Here is a 24,498-nt window from a genome sequence, read left to right as displayed (position 1 = left end):
TATCAATGATATCACATAGTATGTATGCTTTGTGTCTGGGTTCTTTCACTCAACATCGTTTGGAAGATTCATACATGTTGTGTGCAGTTGTTACTTTTTCCATTGCGTAAATAATTTACTCTCTATTTACCTGTCTTACTGTTTTTTGTTTTTTAGACTGAAGTATAGTCGATTTACAATGTTGCGTTAGTTTCTGGTGTACGGCACAGTGATTCAGCCATATTATATATATGTATATATATATATGTACTTTTTCATATTCTTTTCCACTATGGCTTATTACAAGATACTGAATATAGTTTCCTGTGCTATACAGTAGAACCTTGTTGTCACCTGTCTTACTGTTGATGGGAATTTGGGCAGGTTCCTGTTTTCAGCCATTACAACAAGCACTGCTATGAACACTCTTGTATACATTTGGTGAACACGTGTACGCGCTTCTGTTGGGTGCACACCTGGGAGTTGAACAGCTGTCTCATGTGCTCAGTGTAGGAGAGTTCCAGTTGCTCCACATCTTCACCAACACTTGATGTTTTTTTTTTTTTTTTGCGGTACGCGGGCCTCTCACTGCTGTGGCCTCTCCCGTTGCGGAGCACAGGCTCCGGACGCGCAGGCTCAGCGGCCATGGCTCACGGGCCTAGCCGCTCCCCGGCATGTGGGATCTTCCCGGACCGGGGCACGACCCCGCGTCCCCTGCATCGGCAGGCGGACTCTCAACCACTGCGCCACCAGGGAAGCCCCTTGATGTTCTTTAAGGAAACATTTTTTATTGTGATGAAGTACCCATGACATACTGGTTTAACCATGTTTCAAGTGTACAATTCAATGGCATTAAGCATATTCACATCACCACCGTCTGTCTCTAGAACTTTTTCATCACCCGAAACTGAAATTCTGTACCCACTAAACATTAACTGTCCACCGACACCCCAGTCCCCAGACCCTGGTAACCACCATACAGTACTTTTAAAAACACTGTGATAAAAAAAAATAACATAAAATTTACCATCTTAACCATTTTTAAGTGCACGGTACAGTAATGTTAATGATATGCACATTGTTGGCCATCAAATCTCTAGAATGTTTTCATCTTGCAAAAATGAAACTCTACACCTATTGAAGAGCAATTTCCTAACTCCCCTTCTCTGAGTCTCCCCCAGGGCCCCTCTACCTTCTGTTTCAGAGTCTGATATCCTTAAATACTTCCTATAGCTGGAATCATGCAGCATTTGGCATTCTGTAACTGGTTTATTTCACTTAGCGTAATATCCTCAACACTTGATTTCCTTGACATTATTTTTATTATCTTAGCCAGTGTAACTATGCAGTTGGCACCACTGTGATTTTAATTTTTATTTCCTTGACAGCTACAGAAGTTGAATACTTTTCTCTATGCTTATTGGCTATTTGACTATTTTGTCTTCCTATTCGGTTGTCTGCCTTTTTCTAATGGATTTGTGGAAGCTCTTTACATAGCCCTTTAAATTTTTTTCAAATTTATTTATTTTAAAATATATATATTTTTTATTATTATTATTTTATTTATTTTTGGCTGCGTTGTGTCTTTGTTGCTGCATGCGGGTTTTCTCTAGTCAGGGTGAGCAGGGGCTACTCTTCGTTGCGGTGCGCGGGCTTCTCATTGTGGTGGCTTCCCTTGTTGCGGAGCACGGGCTCTAGGCATGCGGGCTTCAGTAGTTGTGGCACGCGGGTTCAGTAGTTGTGGCTCGAGGGCTCTAGAGCACAGACTCAGTAGTTGTGGTGCATGGGCTTAGCTGCTCCGCGGCATGTGGGATCTTCCCAGACCAGGGCTTGAACCCGTGTCCCCTGCATTGGCAGGTGAATTCTTAACCACTGTGCCACCAGGGAAGCCTTCAAATTTATTTTTAAATTATTTATTATTAAAAAAATATATTCATTATATATCCTGGGTGTCCTTTGTTAGATACATGTATTAGGAAATATCGTCTCCATCCAGAGAGGTAAATTTAGATTTATTTAAAAAAATAATACATGTTTTATCTCCTCCCTCCCAGAAAAACAAACAAACAAAAAATAATTCATGTTCTTAAAAACAGTCAGGCAAAACAGAAATATGTGGTAGAGCCAAAAGCTGACATCTCCCTCCATCCTGAGGTTAACTTAACACATAACAATGTAGTTAACAACTCCCAAAGTGCATTTTCCCCACTTAACAATGTACCTAATGGATATTATCCCCATTTTACAGAGCAGGAAACTGAAGCACAGAGAGGTAAAGTGACTTGCCTGATATAACACCCTTAGGGTTACCAGGGCCTGGATTTGAACCTAGGACTCTCTGTGCCCTTTAGCAGCTCCAAGGAGCTTCACCTTCTCATTTATAAGCTCTGGCTCAGAGGGCAGCCAAGTCTTCAAGAATCGGTGCCTCGCACACATTTTCTTCAGAGATGCATTTTCTGGGTTCCAGCCTGGTTCTGGGGTTGGGGGCGGGGGCGTCATTTCTGGATCTTGATCTCTGAGTACTCAGTCGTGTCCTGGTCCTGAAAGTTGTGGTTCCTCAGCCTGTGCAAGTTGAGGGTGGCGTAATGGAGCTCCTGCTCCTTCCCTGAGGTGGAGGTGGCCAGAGCTGGGGTCTGGTAGTCTGAGGGGCTGTCTGAACAGGATTCATTGAGGTGACCCTGAGTGGAACGAGAGAAGAGCTTCAGAGCTGGCTGTTGAGGTCTGGAGAAGGGAACCTGGGGCTTGACGAGGGCAATTATTCCCTTATCCATTTCACACCCATTTCCTGAAGATTCACTCATTCACTCACTCACTCATTCATTCATTCCTTTAATCATAGTGGTCTGTTCTTTTTTCTCACCCTACTGAATGCTTACAACTTCCCTTCATGGATGATATAAATGTTATCCTCATTTTACAGTTAGGAAAGCAGACTGAGTGAGCAAGGTGAAGTGATTCTTCCACAGACAAGATCCCTGACCTTGCACAGTCTATGAGGACAAGGGGACTGTATGAAATTGTTGCACACTCAAAACTTATCGAATTGCAAATTGTGATTTGATGGACAGAAGCAGGGTGCTGTGGGTGAGAGTCACAGAGGTCTGCAGGAGACCTGAACTACCCTCCAGGGGCTCACAGTGTGGTGGGGACAGGCCTGTGATTATTACAGGGATGCATGATGACAGTCGGTCTGGTATAGGGCAGGGGAATATTTAAATGACATAAATTGGCATGACATTAAAAAAGAATGAAATAAAACAGAAACAGACTCACAGACATAGAGAACAGACTTGTGGTTGCCAAGGAGGGTGGGGTGGGGGAGGGATGGATTGGGAGTTTGGCATTAGCAGATGCAAACTATTATATATAGACTGGATAAACAACAAGGCCCTACTGTATAGCACAGGGAACTAAGTATCCAGTGATAGGGCTTCCCTGGTGGCACAGTGCTCAAGAATCCGCCTGCCAAAAAAAAAAAAGAATCTGCCTGCCAACGCAGGGGACATGGGTTTGAGCCCTGGTCCGGGAAGATCCCACATGCTGTGGAGCAACTAAGCCTGTGCACCACAACTACTGAGCCCACGTGCCACAACTACTGAAGTCTGTGCACCTAGAGCCTATGATTTGCAACAAGAGAAGCTACTGCAACAAAAAGCCCGTGCACTGCAACGAAGAGTAGCCCCCACTTGCCGCAACTAGAGAAAGCCCACATGCAGCAATGAAGACCCAACGCAGCCAAAAATAAATAAATAAGTTCATTAATTAAAAAAAAGCAATATCCAGTGATAAACCATAATGGAAAGGAATATGAAAAAGAATGTGTGTGTATATATATATATATATATATATATAACTGAATCACTTTGCTGTACAACAGAAATTAACACAACATTGTAAATCAGCTATACTTCAATAAAATACATTTTTTAAAAAAAGAAGGAAATAATGCCGTTTTCAGCAACATGGGTGGACCTAGAGATTATCATACTAAGTGAAGTAAGTCAGACAGAGAAAGACAAATACCATATAATTTCACTTATATGTGGAATCTAAAAGAATGATACAAAAGAACTTATTTACAAAACAGAAACAGACTCACAGACAGAAAGCAAACTTATGGTTACAGGGGAGGCAGGGAGGGATAAATCAGGAGTTTGGGATTAGCAGATACACACTATTACATATAAAACAGATAATCAACAGGGTCCTAACTGTATAGCACTGGGAACTACGTATCTTTTAATAAACTATAATGGAAAATAATCTGAAAAAGAATATATATATAGGAATCACTTTGCTGTATACCAGAAACTAACACAATATTGTAAATCAACTATAGTTCAATAAAAAATAAATAAAAAAATTAATTGGGGCAAGAAAGATGACTGAGGGCTTGACCAGTGCAAATGGGATCAGGACAGAGGAAATCTCAAATGCAAACGCACAAAGTCACAAAGAGTGAGCCCTGCCTGGAGATATAAGGATCCTGGAACCACTTACAATATGGGGCAGGGGTGGGGGGATTTGCACACCAACAAGCATGTCTGCGGCACCAGCTGGGCGTCCTGCAATTCAGCTCAATTCTGACACTGTTAAGGGCTCAGTCCCACAACACTGTCCCACCCTCCACCTCACATGCCAATCACAAGTCCCAGATTCTCACCTGTGCTTCTGACCAGACAGCTGTCGATCAGAGATTCCCACAACCCCTCTCCTCAGATCCCATTAATTTGCTAGAGCAGCTCACAGAACTCAGAGAAATATTTCACTTATTAAATTAGCTGTTTTTTTAAATTAAAGTATATAACTCAGGAACAGCCAGATGGAAGAGATGTGTAGGGCAAGGTATAGGGAAAGGGTGCAGAGTTTCCATGCCCTCTCCGATTGCTTCAATCTCTTCAAATCTCCACTTGTTCACCAACCTGGAAGCTCTCTGAGCCCCATACTTTGAGGGGTTTTATGGAGGCTTCATTCCATAGTCATGATCGACTGAATCATTGGCCCTTGGGGATTGAACTCATCCTCCAGCCCCTTTCCCATCCCTGGAGGTCAGGGCGTGGGACTGAAAGTTCCAATCCCCCAATTGCATGGTTGGTTCTCCCAGTAACCAGCCCCCATCCTTAGGTGCTTCCCAAAAGTCACCCCATGAATATAACAAGAAATACTTTTATCACTCCCATCACAGGAAAGTTCAAGAGTTCTAGGAGCTCTGTGCCAGGAATAGGGGATAAAGACCAAATATATATTTCTTATTATAAATCATAATATCATAGAATATAATAAGCTCATTTTGTGGGGAGGGACAGGATGCCGGCTGGAGAACTTGGCAGGGGACAGATCACAGAGCACCAGACTGAAGAATTTGGTCTTGATTTCCTAGGCCTGCGCTGTCCAGCGCAGGAGCCCCCAGCCACACGTGGCTCTTGAGCCCATGAAACGTGGTGAGTCAGAACAAAGATGTGCTGTGAGTACAAAATGCATACTGGAGTTCAAAGTCGAGAAAGAAAGAAAGAAAGAAAGAGAAAGAAAGAAAGAAAGAAGAAAGAAGGAAGGAAAGAAAGAAAGAAAGAAAGAAAGAAAAAAGAAAGAAAGAAAGAAGAAAGAAGGAAAGAAAGAAAGAAATGAAGGAAGGAATGAAGGAACAAAGGAAGGAAGGAAGGAAGAAAGAAGGAAGGAAAGAAAGAAAGAAAGAAAGAAAGAGGGGCTTCCCTTGTGGCGGAGTGGTTAAGAGTCTACCTGCCAATGTAGGGGACATGGGTTTGAGTTCTGGTCCCTGGAGGATCCCACATGTCATGGAGCAACTAAACCCGTGAGCCACAACTACTGAGCCTGCACTCTAGAGCCCAAGAGCCACAACTACTGAGCCTGTGAGCCACAACTACTGAAGCTCTTGCACCTAGAGCCCGTGCTCCACAACAAGAGAAGTCACCACAATGAGAAGCCCACGCACCACAACGAAGAGTAGCCCCCACACGCTGCAACTAGAGAAAGCCCGTGTGCAGCAACAAAGACCCATGCAGCTAAAAATAAATAAATTTAAAAAAAAAAAGAAAGAAAGGGAGAGGGGGAGGGAGGGAGGGAAGAAGGAAGGAAGAAAGAAAAAGAAAGAAGGAAAGAAAACAGAGGAAGGAAAGAAGGGAGAAGGAGAGAAAGAAAGAAAGAAAGAAAGAAAGAAAGAAAGAAAGAAAGAAAGAAAGAAAGAAAGAAAGAAAGAAAAAGAAAGAAAAAAGAGAAATCTCAATAATTTGTATGTTTATGTTGACTGTTGATGACATGATGTTTGAAATAACACTTTGGCTACGTTGGGTTAAATACAATATTATATTAAAATTGATCTCATGTTCCTTTCTACTTTTTTAACTTGGCTAAGTTTTAAGTTATATACATGGCTCGCATCATATTTCTGTTGGATCTAGACAGTGGGGAGCAAGTACAGGCTGACTGAAGGACAGCTGTTAGGGGAATTTCTTGCCGAGAGCTTGTTCCGGGAGGAGAGATGAAGCCAGTGACCCAGCAGAGAGAATGTGAGGGCTCAGCAGGGAAGGGGCCAAATGGAGATGAGCTTTGCTAAAAGGAAGATGGACAGGACTTGGGCAATTCTTGGCTCTGGGAAGTGATGGAGGGGAAAGAGGAGAGGGTGATTTGAGTGCAACAGGAAATTCAGGAGGAAGAACAAATTTGGAGGTGGGGAGGACGAACTCAGTTTTTGAGGTGCTGAGTAAGCTGCTATGGCCCCTGTTAGGGGAGAGGTGTCCAGTGGAGACACTGGATGGAAAGTTGCCCACATCACTCACCAGAGAGATGGAAGTCAACGCGGGACGGACGCCATCTCTGCTTGATGCCTTCTCCGCTGATTTCTTCCTGTAGATCTTCACTCTGAAAAGAGAGACCAGGGCCTTTCTTGGCTTGGCGGACTCACTGCATGGAGCTGAGAAGGGCTGACGGAATGCAGGCCGGCGTCCAGCTGCACAGACCGTGACCAGAACACCTGCTCCCTCCTCCAGGATGGCTGGCACCAGAGTCCACACTTGGCCAAGATGTCAGGAGGCTACATTCCTGATGCCGCTTCAACTAACGGCCCTCCTTCCTGGCTTCATCACTCTACCAGGGCCCTCAGCTCTGAGCTTTGAGTTTTGAAAATTTCTTCGAGTCTCCCCCTCCTTCGCCCCTTGCCCCCCATACCACCACCTTGGGAAGTCTTGTCCCAAACTGGGGCCACCACTCACACAAAGAAGATGAGGCAGAGAGCTAGCAGGGCTGTGGCGCCAGATCCCCCGACGGCCCCCCAAACCACACAGGTCCTGGGTGCTGGCCTCCCTGCAAGTAAGAGGCTTGGGCTGACCTGCAGTCTCCCTAAGCAGGCACCTAAGTGACCAGCCTTCTCAAATCCACGACCCACGAGTGTGCCCACTTCTATCCAGGACTCTGTCCTTTGTCCCCCATCCTTCTATATAATTGCAGGTTCCTGTGTCCCCAGCCCCCACCCCAGCCAACCGACAGAGGACCCTGAACTCTAGTTCCCCTTTTGCCCTGAATCAGGCCCATTTCTCTCCCTCTCAGTATCTTCTAGGACGCAGGCTCGTGTGTCCCCTTTCCCCGGACACGGCCCTTCATAGCTCCCAGACCTGGCAGCAGCAGGACAGTGGCGCTCTGTTTCCCGTGGCCGTTCTGGGCCTCGCAGCTGAGTCGGAGGCCAAAGCTGAGCCCCTCGCGGAGGCTCAGGGAGCTGTTGGCCCAGGGCCCAGCCGAGCTGGAGGTGACCTTGAAGGAGGCGTTGCTAAAATTCCCCTCCAGCAGCTCCTCCCCCAGCCGCCAGCGCAGGGAGGGGGCCGGCTGGGCTCGGGAGGAACAGTGGCAGTGCAGACCCTCCTCCTCCTGGGAGCAGGAGGGTCCCAGCAGCTGCGGGGGGTCTGTGGGGAGAGATGGGAGGGATCAGAGGAGACTCTCCCCTCCCTAAAACCCAGGCGTCCTTCCCTCAGGTGTGTTCCAACTCACTTTTCACAACGAGGCACAGAGATGCTTCCTTGGAGCCTAACGGATGCTGAGCTCGGCAGACATATTTCCCGTGGTCCTCCAGTTCCACCCGGGGCAGCTCCAGGACCCCAGGGTTCGAGGAATTGGAGGGGCTCAGGGTCAGGCTCCCCCGGATCCAGCTCATCCTGGCAGGAGGGTTGCTGTCGGCAACACAGTCCAGGCGTAGGAACTGGCCCTCCTGGACTGGGAGAGATAGGCTTCGGCCCAGAATTTCAGGTCCTGGCAAGACAGAGAGAAAGCTAGCTTCAGTCTGCCTGTCTGTCTCTTCCATCGCCTAAGGGCTCATATCTTCCTGTTTTGTAGCGCTTGTCAATTTCCTCTGTGTAAAAACTCCCATCTTGGCCAATTTCAAGCACCTAATTTGAAGCCTCTGAACCCAGAAGTGGGAAAAGATGGACGCAATTGCACAACGGGCTCTCGCCAACCAGTAAGAGCTAGTCCCAGTACATCACTGAATGCAACTTAAAAAAAAAAAAAAAATGGCGGGGGTTCCCTGGTGGTCCAGTGGTTAGGATTCTGTGCTTCCACTGCAGGGGGCACAGTCTACTGCCCCGGTTGGGGAACTAAGATCCCACAAGCCACGCGGTGTGGCCAAGAAAAATGGCATGTTTTTGCCTAGCAAAATCACCACACACTAAGTCAAAACCCCATGATTAGGCTGGAAATAAATCCTTCCAACTTATACACAGATGATTGCGTTAATATGAAAAGAGTTTCTTCAAATCATCAAGAAAAAGACCACAAAGAAATACGCATGGGGCTTCCCTGGTGGCGCAGTGGTTGGGAGTCTGCCCGCCGATGCAGGGGACTTGCGTTCGTGCCCCGGTCCGGGAGGATCCCACACGCCGTGGAGCGGCTGGGCCCGTGAGCCATGGCCGCTGAGCCTGCGCGTCCGGAGCCTGTGCTCCGCAACGGGAGAGGCCACAACAGTGGGAGGCCTGCGTACCGCAATAAAAAAGAAAAAAAGAAATACGCATGGTTTTTAAACACAATGAAAGATACGCAACCTATTCACAAAATGATAATGCAAGTAACATGATAGTGTATTCACTTATGGTATCAGCAAGGATGAAAATGTTTAGCAGGGAAATAGACACATGGCAGGGGGTAGTATAAGCAGAACAACTTCCATGTAGCTCGATTTGGCAATATCTGTAGAAATTACAAACATACCCTTTGATCTAGGACTTTCTTCTCTCTCAAGAGTAATCTTCCAGACCCACACATTTGCCTTGTCTTTGCAAAGGATTGGAAACACCATAGTTTTCCACTAACAGGAGACCTATTAAGTACTTTATCATATAATATACTTCTAATTGGAAAACCACGGGGTCATTATTAAGAATGAAGAAGGTTTCCTATGTACAGATACAGGAAAATCTCCAAGATATACCAAGTTTGAGAAAAAGGCGAGTTTAGTTTGTAGAAATGTACCTTCCTTAGTCACTTCCTTAGTTGTGACAAATATGCCATGTTGATGGAGGATTTTAATGATGAGGTGAGAGATTTGTGGAAAGTCTCTGTACCATGTGAGTCTAAAATTACTCCACATGAAAAGTTTAGTAAAAAATACTAATAGAGATGCAAAGCATGTGGGTAGCATGAGCTGCATATATGTGTGTGTTTTAAAATGTATATGTGTAGGTTCTACTCTAAAAGATAACCAAGAGGGGAGATAGACAAGTGCTGGATACTATTTTATTCTTATTAAATTTTGCTAGGGACTGAACTATGTTCCCCTCAAATTCATATGTCAAAGCCCTCACCTCCAATATGATGGTATTTGGAGGTATTTGGATGGGTCTTTGAGAAGTCATTAGGGTTAGATGAGGTCATGAGATTGAGATTCTCACGATGACGTTAGTGTTCTTATAAGAGATACCAGAGAACGTAGACAAAAAGCAGCCGTGCACAAGCCAGGAAGCGAGCCTTCACCAGGAACCCGATCAGCCGGCCCTTTGATCTTAGACTTCCCAGCCTCCAGAGTTGTGAGAAATAAATTCCTAGTTTTTAAGCCACCTAGTCTCTGGTATTTTATTGTGGCAGCCTGAGCTAACTAACACACATTGTATGCTTATTCTTTTCTTTTCTTTTCTTTCTTTTTTAAACTACGTTCTATATTTTGTTTTATTTATTTATTTATTTTGGCTGTGCCGTGCGGCATGCAGGATCTTAGTTCCCTGAACAGGGACTGAACCTGCGCCCCCTGCATTGGGAGCGTGGAGGCTTAACCACTGGACCGCCAGGGAAGCCCCGTATGCTTACTACTGTAAACAATAACATTAAAATGAGGGAAGGAAACTGAAGGAGTAGGTGGGGTCTAGATCCTAAGGAGAATGAGGGCAGGATGTGGGACAAGGATGGAGCCCTGGCAGTGGGGACAGCCACGTCCAACAGACAAGGAAGAGGCCACGCGATACCCCATGAGAGCAGGGTCAGCGAAAGGGGGAGGACAGTGTGTAAGCTGATGAGCCAGTGGGGGTTTTCCCACCTCTGCTTTCCCCACCCCAGGCCTGAGCCTCTCTGCCATCTGAGCTCTGATCCCCAGCTCTGCTCCGAAGGGCAGAGACACTTCCACTTCCACCACACCCCTGGAGAAGAGAGGTTTAGACCTACCTGTGTCTTCTTTCCGGAACACTCTGATGGTCGGCTTCTGGGGTGCATCTGGACAGACAGACATAACTGTCCGCTTTTCAGTGGCAGGAAGGTAGGCATCGGCCCTTTTCCCCCAGAAACATTAGAAATAGGAAGAGGGTGGAGTAGTGTCCTCTTTCCTTCCTCCCCAGTTCCAGCTCGCAGGGCTCAGCACGCAGTAGCCCAGGCCCTCCCTCCCGTCCCCAACGCCCTCCGCCCTCAGGGACCCGGCGCCCTGGCCCCGCGCTCACAGGACACGTTGAGTCTGATGGTTCTGTCTGTGCTCACGCCAGCTCCGGGGAAGGTCACTCGACAGGTGAGGTTGGTGCCATGGTCCTGGGGCCCCAGGGTGAGGGTGAGCACCGAGGAATGGGGGCTCTTGGGGTGCAGGGAAGTGAGGGCAACCCCGATCCAGGAGAAGGTGTGGGGTGGCCCCCTCTCACAGGCCCATGGCACTGCACAGGTGATATTCCTGGGGAGGCCAGATTCTAGGGTCCCCTGGACGTGGATGTCGGGTGTCTGTGTCAGAGCTGAAGAGGAGAGAGAAACAGAACCAGGCCCTGGATGGGGGGCCCCGAGTGCGCCCCTCAGAGCTGTTTCTGCCCCAGGCCAGCCGCAGCGGCCTGTCCTCCTAGGTCCCCTAGGGCCCCTCCCAGGATGAGAAGACAGGGGGTCCCCTCCCAGCCCTGCCCTGGGGGCCCTCAGGGCCCCTGTGTCTGTGTCCTCTCCTTGACATCATCTTTACCTGTTACATGCAGGTGGAGCTTGTTCTCTAAATAACTATATTTCACAGAAGGCCCTCTCTCCACCCTAAAGAAGTATGTCCCCGTGTCTCCCTGCCGTGCATCTCTGATGTCCAGGGAGCAGTTGTAGGTCCGGGGGTCTCCAAGGAGGTGGAATCGGCCCTGGGTGTCCGTCAGCACCTCACGACCTGGGTTGTTTGTAGCCACTGGACGATCCTGGTCGGGTCCGGCCCTTCTCTGGAACCAGTAGCCGAAAGCTGGGACAGAGTCGTCCCAGTAGTCCCAGGGATAGTGGAAGAAGCAGGGCACGCGGACACACAGGCCCTCCTGCACCGTCACAGACCCCCGCACCTGCAGCCAGTAGCTCATGTACTGAGCCAGGGACCCTGCGGAGGAACAAGGGTCAGCTGCAGCCCCTGCCCCGCCCACCCCTCTCCCCGCAGCCCACCCACCTGCCCACAGCAGGGACAGCAGCAGCAGCGGCGGTGGCAATAGCAGCATCTTTGGGGTAAGACTGATGGGGCCTTTGTGTCACAGGATTGAGAGGAAGCTCCCACAGGAAGCCCAGAGCTGAGGTCAGAAGGTAGCTGAACACAAAAGAGGAACTCCGCACCCACATGCTGCCGGAGCTGCGTGGACCTTGGAGAGTCACCACTTCTACTTTCCGTGTGAGGCCCTGGTGAGGGTCACGAGCAGCGAATACAGCCCAAAGGCGTCTCCCGGATCCCTGTCCACAGCCTGTCCCTCCCACACCTCTGTCCGCAGGAAATCAGGCCGGTCAGTCCCCGTCAGGTGTGAGATGCAGGAGGGGCAGCCGGGAAAGCTCCATGCATGAAAGACGGGGATGGGTCCCGCCAGGGTGAAAGAGGTGGTGATTAGTTACTGAAATTGTAACAGGGAAGAGTCAATCCTGACTCCATGTTGGATCTGTTTCTTCTACTTTAACCATTGCTTTCCACTGCTTTTGTTCATTAAAAGGATACTGTCTCTACATAATGGCCTGCCTCGGGGAACCCTGCCCCTCTGCCTGAAGGTTAAACCAAAGTGCCTTCGTTCAGGGAAACAGCTGGACGCTGTTCCACCCGTGGATGGCTGCAAGGAAGAAGAAATGAACACATTCCCTCCCCGAGGCTGGCCATTCCAGGAGATGTTTGCAAAGCTTGTGGCCTTTTTACTTTACTTCCTCATCTCCTCTCCCTCTCTGTGCTGTAAAAGAAATTGGCATCCAAACCCCAGTAAAATGGTTTTTCAGAGACACCAGTCTGCTGTCTTCTAGGTCTGCCAGATTTCCGAATAAAGTTGTCATTCCTTCCCTCAACACCTCATCTCCGATTCATGCGCCCGTTGTGAGACGAGCAGAGCAAGCTTGGACCTGGGAACAAAATGAACACGACAACGGCACAGGGGCACCTCTCCTTTCAGGGGAGTGGAGCACAAGGCAAGAATGCGACAGACTTTGTCTCCACCCTTGAGAACTTCTCCAATGCCCCAGCTCCTGCTGATACAGTGTGAGATAGGGGCAGCCCAGATAGAGGCTTGGAGGAAACCCCATCGCTCCATGCAGCTAGAAGGCGAGTTCCCAGGTGTAAATGGACAGAGAGGATGAGACCAGGATCCAGGAGGGTGGTCACAAGGACATGATCCCACAGGTGGTCCTGAAGCTTCCTGACCTGCTCACAGCCCCCTGCCGCAGGCCTCCCTGCACATGCCAGGCTTGGGAGCCAGTGTGACAGCCAGTGTGACACTGGGGGGATGCCAGTTTTTGGAGGTAGGTGGGCCCTGCCCTTCTCCCTTCCAAGCCTCAGCTTTCTCATCTGTCACATGGAAGGATCACAATGTTCAACCCTCGTCTGTGGGAGAATCTGATACAAGGACAGAGGTGGGCGTTTTCTACAGACTCTTCTGTGGCTGTCTTGCAGGTCAGGTGTCTGACCCTGCCCATTCCTCAGGGGTCATTCTGAGTCCCACCCTCAGCGAGAAGCTCGTGTGGTCAGCGCTTCCCTGGGGCTTCCTCCCCTGAGGGCTTTAATGTGGGGCTCAGGGGCACAGGCTCTGCAGCAGATGGCTCTAGGCTTGAGCTGGCTTCCCTAATCCTTGCTGTGCCACCTTGGGGAGGGGCTTAACCACTCTGTGCAGAGGTGTGCCTATGCTCACACGGTGTTGGAAGCTGAATTGTGTCACGCCCCAAATTCATATGTGCATGTCCTAACCCCCAGTACCTATAAATGTGATTGCATTTGGAGACAAGGCCTTTAAAGAGGTAATTAATATAAAATCAGGTCATTGGGGTGGGCCTTAACCTAATAGGACTGGTGTCCTTGTAAGAAAGAGAGATTAGGACACAGACACATACTGAGGGAAGACCACGTGAAGATACAAGGAGAAGATGGCCATCTACAAGCCAAGGAGAGAGGCCTCAGAAGGATGTCTATATACGTGTAACTGAATCACTTTGCTGTACAGCACTAATTAGCACAACATTGTAAAGCAACTATACTTCAATTAAAAATTTAAAAAATTTAAAATAATAATAAGAAGAAGCCAGCCCTGCTGACACTTTGATCTCAGACTTCCAGCCTCCTGATCTGTGAGGAAATGAATTTCTGTTGCTCAAGCCGCCCAGTCGGCCATACTTCCTTACGGCAGCCCTAGCAAGTGAACCCACGGGGTCACCCCGAAGATTCGACGTGTTCGTACAAGTGGAGGGCTCAGAGCAGCCTAGAGCAGCCCAAATTGACGCAGCCCACACAGTGGCCAGTGGTCAGCCTGCAGGATGGGGCCACTCCAAGGACAGGAGGAGAAAAGGGAATGAAAGAGGTGGTAACCCGGGGACACCTCGGCTTCTCCTCCTGGTCTCAGAGTGGCGGCAGCGAGTGGTGGCGTGAAGCGAGATCTTAATTCCCTGCCCAGGAATTGAACCTGGGGAACCTGGATGAAAACCAGGAATCCCGGCCACCACACCCCCTGGCCCTTGCCCCCAGTGAAAAATGCATCTCTCACGGAGGCAAAACTGTAAAAACAGGTACAAAGCTTATTATTAGAGACACAGCACAACAAGTGGGAGAGCACACAGAGAAACAGTTTGTTTAGTTAAGACAGAAGCAAGGCAGAGACGCACACCCGGAGGGAAAGGGTGTGGGCGTCCCCCCCAATGAGGAAGAGCCCCATAAAAAGGCGGTTACGTCATTCATATAGGGCCGTTCTTCCGGGTCTTTGTTTACCTTTGGTCAATTATCTGGTTTCTTTTTCCACACCTGACCTGCCCTAGGACCCTCAACAGCATGCGTGCGCAGCTTTTTTCCAAGATGGATTCCAGCTTAGAGGCCTATGGGACGGACTTAGCCTCACATGTTATGGGGTGGTGCCCCCTCCTTTTTGACCCCAAGGAGCCTTTCTGCGCATGTGCAATGTTTCCCTTGCCCCAAGGATGGGAAATGCATGGCCTCTTGATCTTTTAACAGGGTTTGTCCCACTCTGTTCCTGCCATAAAAATGTCCAATGTCTGGTTATTTACCCTATTTCTGTCGCTGGTTTTTATATTGAGGTGCAGATCTTGAAAGATAGACAGGAGTCCGGTCATCAATATGGAGTCCTGGAGCCTGTTTGTCTCTTGCTTCAGGAAATGTAAACAGGGGGCTGGGAGTGAATGTCCGGCCTGGAGCCCATCTTCTTCTCACCCCAGGAAGTGTTAACAAGAGGCCAGTTGTAAAGGTCCTGCCTGGAGCCCATCTGTCTCCTGCCTCACTCCGTGCACCGGCTCTGATCTCTACTCACTCTTACTTCACTCTGGCCACACTTCCGCTCCCCTCCCCAGGCCAGGACGTGCTGAACAGGCCGCTGTTCGGGCAGGTCCCTCCACTGGCTGAGTTGGTGGCCGCTCCTGCACCCTGGGTGCCTGTCTCCCATCTGTTGAGCAGAGTGTCCTGTGGGGTTGGGCTAAGGCGAGGCCACCACTGGAGGAGAACCAGCCAGGGTCAGGAAGGGGGATGGAGACACAATCACAGTCGGGCGTGGCCTGGGCTGATGCAGCGGGGAGGACGGGGCTGTGGGAGCCCCAAGGAGGGAGAGAGGACATAACCCGGATGATGGGACAGGTGAGCTCATTCCTGACACTATGATGATAACCCTTGACTGTTTCTCAGTCAGGGTTTGGGAAACGGTGGGTGTGAGTGTTCATCCTCGTTTGGCTGTAGGAACTGGGATGCCCTGACTCTGCATTGTTTTTCCAGTCCTGGGGTCCTAAACCAACTTGCCTTCTTCTTACCGCTTTGCAGAATTCTCCTTTGGTTGTGTCTTGCACCATTCGCAGTGTTTATAGTTGTGAACAGAGGGAGAAGCAGGGTACAATGGGCCAATGTCATCTTGCCTGGATTGGAAGGGTAACCATCAACCTTTAATGTGTTGAGTCACATCACGCAGGCTGACATTAACATAAACGAAAGTCTGACTTAACTGTTCTTTCTGGGTGTAGGCGCTGGGTTTGGGCACCAGGCCTTTTCTTACACTACACCAGAATCTTTCATCTGTTCAAGTGTCACTTTAGAAACTGGGGCGTCATGCATTATCCCTGCCATGGTTTTGGTACTGCTGGTATATTTGGGGCTGGTATATTTTGTTTCAACTGATTTGCAGTAAAATTAGAGTGTTAGGCTTTGTAGGAGGACGTTTACAAGCTCTTGCTTCCCTCTACCTTCTCAACCCAGACTATAATTTTGAACTCACTTTGAAGGATAAGAAGGTGTTAGCCAGATGACTTCATGGGGCTGGGTCTTCCTGGAAGGAGAGATGCAGGTGCTCAAAGACAGTGAGGGATGCATCAGAATGGGTTCTTAGAGAATGGCTTGAGGGATAGGTGGTTTGGGATATGGTGATGGAGAAGCAGATTGGGTGAGACTAAGAATAACCTAGAACAGAGGTCAGAAAACTACAACCCTGGGGCTGCCTGTTTTTGTGAATAAAATTTTGTTGGCACCCAGCCACATTAATTCGTTTGCAAATTGTCTATGGTTGCTTTTGCACTACAGTTGAATAGTTGCAACGGAGACCCTATGGCTTGAAAAGCCCAAATAGTTACTATCTGGCCCTTTAGCAGAAAGGTCTCCTGACCCCTGACCTAAAACATCAGGTTGAGAAGCTTGTAAATCATTCTTTGGGCTTGAGGAGAGAGCAGTATTTTGGCTATGGTCAGCTCTAAGATTTAGGAAATTCTCTAAATGTTATTACTTGATTTTGGCTATAGCAGGACTAGTAGAAGACAGGGAGGGTGGAAAGGGAAGATTCAGGAATGGAAAGAGATGGTGCTGGAGGTCCAGTGAAGGAAGGGATCCATGGGAGGGTTTTGAGTAGACAGTGAGACTGACATGTAGCCGATGTGGTGCAGGGGACAGGACATACCCAGCCTCTGGGTGAAATGTGCAAACAAACAAAAAAAATGTTGCCTGCCGTTTCAGTAAACAAAGGATGTTGTCCGCCATTAAACAATCAACCACTGCGGTCTCCCCCGGAGGTGTGCCCTGAGGGGAATTCAGGCTGGAGAAAAACACGATCCTGGCCCTAGATAGTTAAGGCGCATATCTAAGGAATAATTTCCAATCAGCTCAGACTCGTGCGTCTTCCCATACATAGAAAAGCTCTAAAAGCTCCAAAGTCATTACTCTGAGACGTCTGATTTTTGTGGTTAGACATCTTTTGATGTTCGACTACATGTTTGTTTGTTTGTTTTCAGCAAAAACACCTTTATATCCTGGCTCCTCCCTGACCTCTTTGGAGCAGCTCCTCAGAGCTATGGGAGAGGCTGTCTCCCAGGCTATAGTCCTCAGTAAGGTCCCCAAATAAAACATAACGTGCAACTTTTAGGTGGTGTCCTTTTTTTTCCAGTGGACAAAGGTCACAATGTATGAAGACTTCTGTTGCATATTTGGTACTTTCGTTTAATCCTTACAACAACCTTGTGATGCTGGACCTCTCACATCCGTTTCTCCAAAGCAGAAAACCAAGACATGGAGGGGAACGGTGTCGCGCATGCTATCATACTCTTAATGAATGAAAAAGCGTGGATTTGATGCCAGGTCTCTCTGAATGCAAAGCCTAAGATAGTTCCAATATAGCAGGAAAGTCACTAACAGTAGTTCATAAACCCATCACCTATGGGGATGTTAAGTCTCTAAGGATTAGCCTGTGGGTCCCCCTTCCTGTGGAGGAAATGGACGTTCTGGCTGAGGCTGAGGCCGTGTTCGGTTCCTCACTTGGTCCTGATCTCCGTGTATTCTGAGTGGGTGCTCTCCTCAGGATGGTGCATCCCATGGAAGCTGAGGGAGGCGTAATGCAGCTCTTCCTCCATCCCCAAGGTGGGGGTGGCCCCTGCCGAGCTTGTGGGGTCAGGAGGATCCTCTAACTTGGACTCTTGCCGGTGATCCTGGATGGAGAGCAAAGGAAGGGGTCAGATCAAGGTAGTTTCGGGGGGAGAAGGGAGAGAGGGTCCAGGAAGTGAATTTGACTCTGGGACAGAGCATCTATTCATTCTTCCATTCTGTTACCAAACGTTTCTGAAGGTTCCATTTATTCAGTCATCCAACAAATGTAATGCTATAGATTGTTTTCCAGTTCTACTGAGCACCCACACAGACCTATGGAGAAAATATTACTATGTTACAGGGAGAGAAACGAAGTCTCAGAGAGGGTAGGTTCTTCCCAAGGTCACACATCTATTGATCACAAACTCAACTCCTGGCCCTCTGAGGTTTCCTGAGGTTTTCCATAAACAGGAGGGCGTTTATGGAAAAACTCACTTTTCCTGTGTGTCTCTCCTTTACTCTCGCACTATTATCACACTCACAACGCTTCTGACACCAGATGTGTGGGTTCTTTGTACCCCCACACCAAGGAATTCTCCCACACCAGCTGGGTGTCCTACAATGTAACTCAATTCTGATGCTCTCTGCCTGGAGATAGTGTCAGATCCCACAGGTTGAGGGCTCAGTCCCATGAGACTGCCTCCCCCCCCACTTCACATGTCAATCACAAGTCCAGGTTGTCACCTGTGCTTCTGACCAACTGGCTAGAAATCAGAGGTTCCTATGACCTCCTCCTCAGGTTTGATTAATTTGCTAGAGTGGCTCACAAAACTCAGGAAAACCATTTACTTACTAGATTACTAGTTTATTATAAAAGCATATAGCTTAGGAAGGCATGAAAAGTCCGATGAAGAAATACACAGGGCAAGGTATGTGGGAAGGGGTGCAGGGTTTCCATCGCCTCTCAAGACACATCACTCTCCCAGCACCTCCACTTGTTCACCAGCCAGAAGCTCCCTGTACCCCATACAATTGGGATTTTTATGGAGGCTTCATCATGATTAAGTGATGCATCTCTCCAATGCATCAGGCTTGTCCCAACCTCTGAGCCCAGCACTTGTGGCTCCCTCTGTTTAGAGCCCTTCAACGACTCTCTTTCAGGGGCTCACACTGTGTTCCTTCACTTCCTGCAGGTGTTTTCTCAAAGACTCCCACCCCCAGAACTGTCCCTCCCATTGCATTTCCCTCCATAGCTCTCATTTCCTGTATATTTTCCCTACTTACCTGTTCCTTGCTTTCACCACAACCGCCCCACTCCCGTCAATAAATGTAAGTCCTTGACAGCAAGGGACATTTTCCACTTGTAACATATGTCTCTGTAAAAACACGGATATTACCCAAGTTCTCAGAACAATCAACAAGTGGGAGATAGTTGCTGAAGGAATAAGTGAATGCATGGGTGATGGATTCGCTCAGAAACCTCAGTGATGGCCATATTAGTCATAGCTCAAGAAATAAATGAGTCAGGGATCAGAGGATGAGCATGAGTAGGGCTGGTTGATACGGACACGTGAGGAGAAGGGGGCAGATGGGCAATGATTCTGAGGGGCAAAAATCTTACTTTGCTTGAGCAAGCCTGTTTGGAGGAAGTGCAGCGTTAAAGCTGACTCTGGTTTTCCTGCCCTGAATGTCAATCAAGTTGTTAGGCAGTGTGGAGAAACAGTGCATTTCACACTTGGGCAGGATGGGACGACTGTCTAATACAGATGCAGGCAATGCAGACGCAGGCAATGTAGATGTTTGAGGGAAGGTGGGGAGGCTTCAGCAGGATAAGAACTAAGTGGGGAGCTCAGCTCAAAGGGAGTGTTTGTATCAAGCTGTATTGAGAAGACACACAGACATGCTTTGCAGTGTATCAGTGCAGGAAGAGGTGATGGGGGAAAGGGATAGATCTCTGTTTGGGAGTCAGGAACAAGAGTACCATTGATGAATTGGAGAACCCAGCAGAAGTATATTTAGGGATGTATTCACCATGTGTTTCTGATGTTTTGACAACTGGGGCTTTGTTAACCCTCGAGGGATTGCCCCTGCCAGTGCTAGTCAAGTTCTAGAGATTCTAAGGGATCTGCCTGCAAGCCTGCCCTTCATATTGCAAATCGATCAGCCCAAACCACTTCCTTTATCAAACTCTTACTCTCTGGACCATTATCCTGCTCTCATCACCCCGGGGCCAGGTACCAGAAAACCAGAGACAACCCCTACACCCCAGAGCATTCTGAAATCATTCAAACTAGACAGTCCTCAGTCTGCTTACCCTGCCTGTTCCTTCCCACATAAACCACAAAATCTCTTGCCCAGGTTTCCTCCTCACTCCCTCTGCCTCTTGACAGACCCTTGTGCTGCCTCTCATGGCCCTGCAGGGTGTGGCACGCCCCCTCCTCTTGGGAACTGTACTACCTGTCTTTTTTGTGGCAATCGTCTCCTGATCTGTTGGCCTCACACAGAGGAATAATAAAAAATCCTACATTTTCAAAAAAGCAGGAAGGGGAAGAGCTCATTTCTGGACATGCTGAATGGAGCATGGCTGTGGGCCACCCCGGGAGATCTGCAGGGCACGCTGCATTGCCGGGATGCCCGTGTCACTCACCAGGGAAGTTGGTCCTATGGCAGGGTGGATGTGCTCCATACCCACTGCAGTCCTGGCTGCTTTCTTCCTGTAGGTCTTCACTCTGTTGGGAGACACTAGGGTCTGTGACACAGGGTGTCTCTTTTGAGGCTGGAGTGAGTGACTAAGGCAGGTCAAGAGTAGGGTGAGCCCAACATATTCAGAAAAAACCATAATTCGAAAAGATACATGCACCCCAACGTTCATAGCAGCACATTTACAATGGCCTGGACGTGGAAGCAACCTAAATGTCCATTGACAGAGGAATGGATAAAGAAGATGTGGCACATATATACAATGGAATATTACTCAGCCATGAAAAAGAACAAAATAATGCCATTTTCTGGGACATGGATGGACCTAGAGATTGTCATACTGAGTGAAGTAAGCCAGACAGAGAAAGACAAATGTCATATGATATGGCTTATATGTGGAATCTAAAAAAATGGTACAAATGGACTTATTTACAAAACAGAAATAGAGTCACAGACGCAGAAAACAAACTTATGGTTACCAAGGGGGAAAAGGGGTGGGATAAATTGGGAGATTGGGATTGACATATACACACTGCTACAAATAAAGCAGATAACTAATAAGGACCTACTGTATAGCACAGGGAGCTCTACTCACTACTTTGTAATGACATATGGGAATAGAATCTAAAAGAGTGGATATATGTGTACGCATAACTTATTCAATTTGCTGTACACCAGAAACTAACACAACATTGTAAATCAACTCTACTCCAATAAAAAATAAAAATTAAAAGGGTAGAGGGAGCCCAGGAGCCTTTATAACAAGACTGTAACAAGGTCCCTTCTCCCTCCCGGCTTCTGGATCTCGGACCAGGGCTGGGAACACACTCATACCTGGCTAGGTGTCTACTAGCTGGATCCTCACTACCCCTTCACCGCCCCACCCTTGCTCTGGGTCCGCACAACCCCTCCAGGCCCCTCTTCTCCTCCACTGGCCCACAGCCAACCCAACTCACGTGAAGAAGACGAGGCACAGGCAGAGAACAAGCAGCATGGTGACACCAGCTCCCCCAAGGGCCCCCTCAATCACTCCTGCCCTGGTCCCCAATTTTCCTGCAGACAAGAGAGACTTGGGGAGAATTCCAATCTTGATGAGGAGGCATAAGTCTCCTCCTCTCCTTAGCAGGTAGAGAGGCGTGCCCCTCCCTTCCCACTGATGGTTCAGCCCCTAGGTTCCCCCACCGTTTGTAGGACCTCAGCCTTGTCCAAAAGGACAGTCTATGCCACACTTCCTCTCCAGCCCACATACTCTCAACAAACTTCAGCTCTTCGTGGAGTCAGCTATTTCTCCATCCAGGGTCTCTCTGCAAAAGACTCCAGACCTGGCCACAGCAGAGCCATGAGGTTCTGTGCCCCGTGGACATTCCAGACAGACAGACAGACAGAGAGCACTGTGGGATGCTGAAGGGCCTTGTCTCTCCTTCCTTCCAGGGAGGGGGTCTAAATCTGCTCTCCTGGCCTCTATTGGCCCTGTCACTCAGGGTCCACGGTGATCTTTTGTGCCTTCAGAAGGAGGTGGCAGCAGGAAGCTTCTCACACCTCCAGGTCAGGCCCAGACAACTCTCCTGGCCCTGCTTGGTGGCACCCCAACACCCGGGGCAAGGAATGTGCGTCTGGGCATCACCTGTCAACAGTTTGGTGGGCACTGCTGAGACAGCCCTAATGGGGCTCTGTCCAGATGGGGGACCAGATGTTATGACCAGTGGGAATACAGCAGTGAGGGGAGCGCTGGGTTCCAGAGAGGGCTCAGGGTGAGGGCTGAGGGGCTGACAGTCAAAAAAATGGTCCAAAGAGATGTTGGGACAATGAAACTAATCTGTATTATACTATAATGGCAGATACATTTCATTATACATTTGTCCAAACGCATGAAATGTACAACAGCAAGAGGGAACCCTAATGTCAATTATGCACTTTGGTTGAAAATGACGTGTCAGTGGAGATTCATCGATTGTAACAGGTACCCTCTGGTGGGGCAGGCTGTTGGGGGAGACCGTGCGTGTGTGAGAAAGTGCAGCGGGGACAAGGGAAGTCTCCTTACCTTCTGACGAATTCTGCTACGAACCTAAATCAGTTCAAAGACAAAGTCTACTTAAAATATGCCCGCCCGCAAGGCCTTCGGTGACCGGAGAAAGATAAAGACCATATTTAGAAGAGGCAGAGAGGGAGGTGTGGGTCACTTTGGCAAGACCAGAGTCGGAGGATACTGCCGGAAGAGACCTAATGGGGGCTTCTTGTGTCTAAATGCAGGACCACACCCGACCTGCACCATTTGAGCTCTGAAAGTGCAGCTCTGACCCAACCTGGAAGAGAACCCACTCCAGTCAGTGCCCCATGGATGGGGGGGCTCCATCTTACCTGTGCCATCCCCTGAGCACACACCTCTTCCTGGGCTCTGTGGAGCACCTAGGAGTGGAAGACAGGATTTCCTTCCTCAGTGAGAGGACTGGGGTGAGATAAGCGTAGGCATCCCCCACACACACACCCAGAAGCCACAGATATGCAAGAGGGACAGGGCTTCTGTCTTCCAGGCCCTCCTACTCAGCCGGGTCTCCAGGCAACAACACCCAGCATCCCCGGCCTGGCCCACCTGCCCCCATCCCCTCACGCCCCGGGCATCACGGCGCAGCGCTCACAGGTGACACTGAGCTGGATGGTCCTCTCCACGATCACACCGCTTGCGGGGAACATCACCTGACAGGTGAGATTGGTGCCATTGTCCTGGGGCTGTGGGGTGATGGTGAGCACTGAGGACAGGTGAGTCCTGGGGCCCAGGGAGGTGAGGGCGGCTGACGTCCAGGAGAAGGTGGGGGGCGCGCCCTGCTCACAGGCCCAGGGCATAGAGCAGGTCAGGTTCCCGGGGCGGCCCGCCTCCAGCGTCGCAGGAATGAGGATGTGGGGTGTGTGGTTCAGGGCTGATGAAGAGAGGGGGAGACGGGGTCAGGAGGAGGGTTAGAGGTGCAGCCCTGAGATAAGCTTCAGGCTTTGGTCCAGCCCGTCTTTCTGAACGCCCACTTGCTCTACCCCCGACCCCTCCCAGGAGGGGGTCCTATCCGAGTCCTGCCCTGGGGCTCCAGGTCCTTCCCCTGAGGCCTCTCCCGGACCCCACTCCTTACCCGTCACATGCAAGGAGAGCTTGTTAGACTTATAACTCCATAATGTCTCTCCTCTTTCCACACGAAAAAAATATGAACCTTGATCCCTCCTCCTGGCGTCTCTGATGTCCAGGGAGCAATTGTTTCCATGGTCCCCTAGGAGGTTGAATCGGCCTTGGGTCTCTTCCTGAACTTCACGTTCCGAGTTGTTTGTGGCCACAGGGGCATCCAGCTTCTCATTGGCCCCTTCCCGGAACCAGTAGCCGAAAACTGGGGCAGTTTTGTCCCTGTTGTCCAAGTGATAGAAGAACGAGCAGGGCACGCGGACACACAGGCCCTCCTGCACCGTCACGGAGTCCTGCACTTCCAGCCGGTATCTGCTGTCCTGAGCCAGGGACCCTGCGGGGAAAGGAGGGTCAGCTGCAGCCCCTGCCCTGCCCACTGCTCTCCCCGCAGCCCACCCACCTGCCCACAGCAGGGACAGCAGCAGCGGCAGCATCTCTGAGACGGAGGGCCTCTGGGCGTCCTGTGTGTGAAAAGAGAAGGGGAAGGAGAGAGGGAGGTAAGGCTGCGGGGAGACCCACGGGAAGACGGGGAGGAACACGAGACCCAGCTGTTCACAGAAGAGGAACTGCAGAGCTGGAGCTCGGCCCCTCCTCCGCACAGAGCGGACGGACACCCCTCGGTCTAGAGACCCCGGAGACCTGCCCAGAGAGGAGCAGGCAAGGAGGAGAGCCCTGCCCTGCCCCCCATCTCGGGTGGGTCCTTCCAGCACCAGAGCCTCTGAGGACACGGAGGCGTAGGACACGGTGAGCCTCCTAAGGTCCTCCCGTCTGAGCACCGCTGTCTACACCAGGGAGCCGCTCAGCTCCTGTCTTGACCTGGAGGGTCCCAGCCTCACCTAGACCCTCGGGTGGTCGGTCCTGCAAGATGTAGGGTTCTTTAGGGTCTGTGTGAGCATCTGGGGCAGAAGACAAGAAGGGGCTCCTGGGTGACATGAAGGCAGCAGCCAATCGTGCC

The 24,498-nt window shown here is 49.5% G+C and overlaps 1 protein-coding gene across 1 annotated transcript; it reads right to left on the bottom strand.

The window, feature by feature from the left end:
* Positions 1–1,929: 1,929 nt before the first annotated feature.
* On the bottom strand, positions 1,930–23,994 carry LOC114903446 (sialic acid-binding Ig-like lectin 11). Its single transcript, XM_029236247.1, has 16 exons — positions 23,944–23,994; positions 23,500–23,877; positions 23,020–23,298; positions 22,742–22,789; positions 21,340–21,436; positions 20,331–20,412; positions 17,636–17,805; positions 15,187–15,296; positions 11,393–11,776; positions 10,899–11,177; positions 10,409–10,677; positions 7,975–8,287; positions 7,605–7,889; positions 7,206–7,296; positions 6,774–7,014; positions 1,930–2,657 (listed from the first exon to the last, which is right to left on the bottom strand). The coding sequence occupies exons 1-16, from the start codon at positions 23,975–23,977 to the stop codon at positions 2,475–2,477; spliced, it is 3,243 nt and encodes a 1,080-aa protein (XP_029092080.1). The 5' UTR covers positions 23,978–23,994; the 3' UTR covers positions 1,930–2,474.
* Positions 23,995–24,498: the final 504 nt, after the last annotated feature.

Source organism: Monodon monoceros, unplaced genomic scaffold (assembly GCF_005190385.1).
Source record: "Monodon monoceros isolate NGI ecotype Baffin Bay Population unplaced genomic scaffold, NGI_Narwhal_1 Super_Scaffold_10, whole genome shotgun sequence".
NCBI classification, from domain to species: Eukaryota; Metazoa; Chordata; class Mammalia; order Artiodactyla; family Monodontidae; genus Monodon; species Monodon monoceros.
Note: the sequence above shows the minus strand (reverse complement) of the source record. Positions and strands in the feature narration are given on the sequence as shown.

Coding starts and splice junctions, on each gene's coding strand:
- LOC114903446 (XM_029236247.1), bottom strand. CDS start 23,977: ATGCTGCCGCTGCTGCTGTCCCTGCTGTGGGCAG. Junction 17,806..20,330: donor CCATAGGACCAACTTCCCTG/GTGAGTGACACG, acceptor CTCTCCATCCAG/GATCACCGGCAAGAGTCCAA. Junction 11,777..15,186: donor GCCTGGGGAGGGGAGCGGAA/GTGTGGCCAGAG, acceptor GTTCCTCCGCAG/GGTCCCTGGCTCAGTACATG.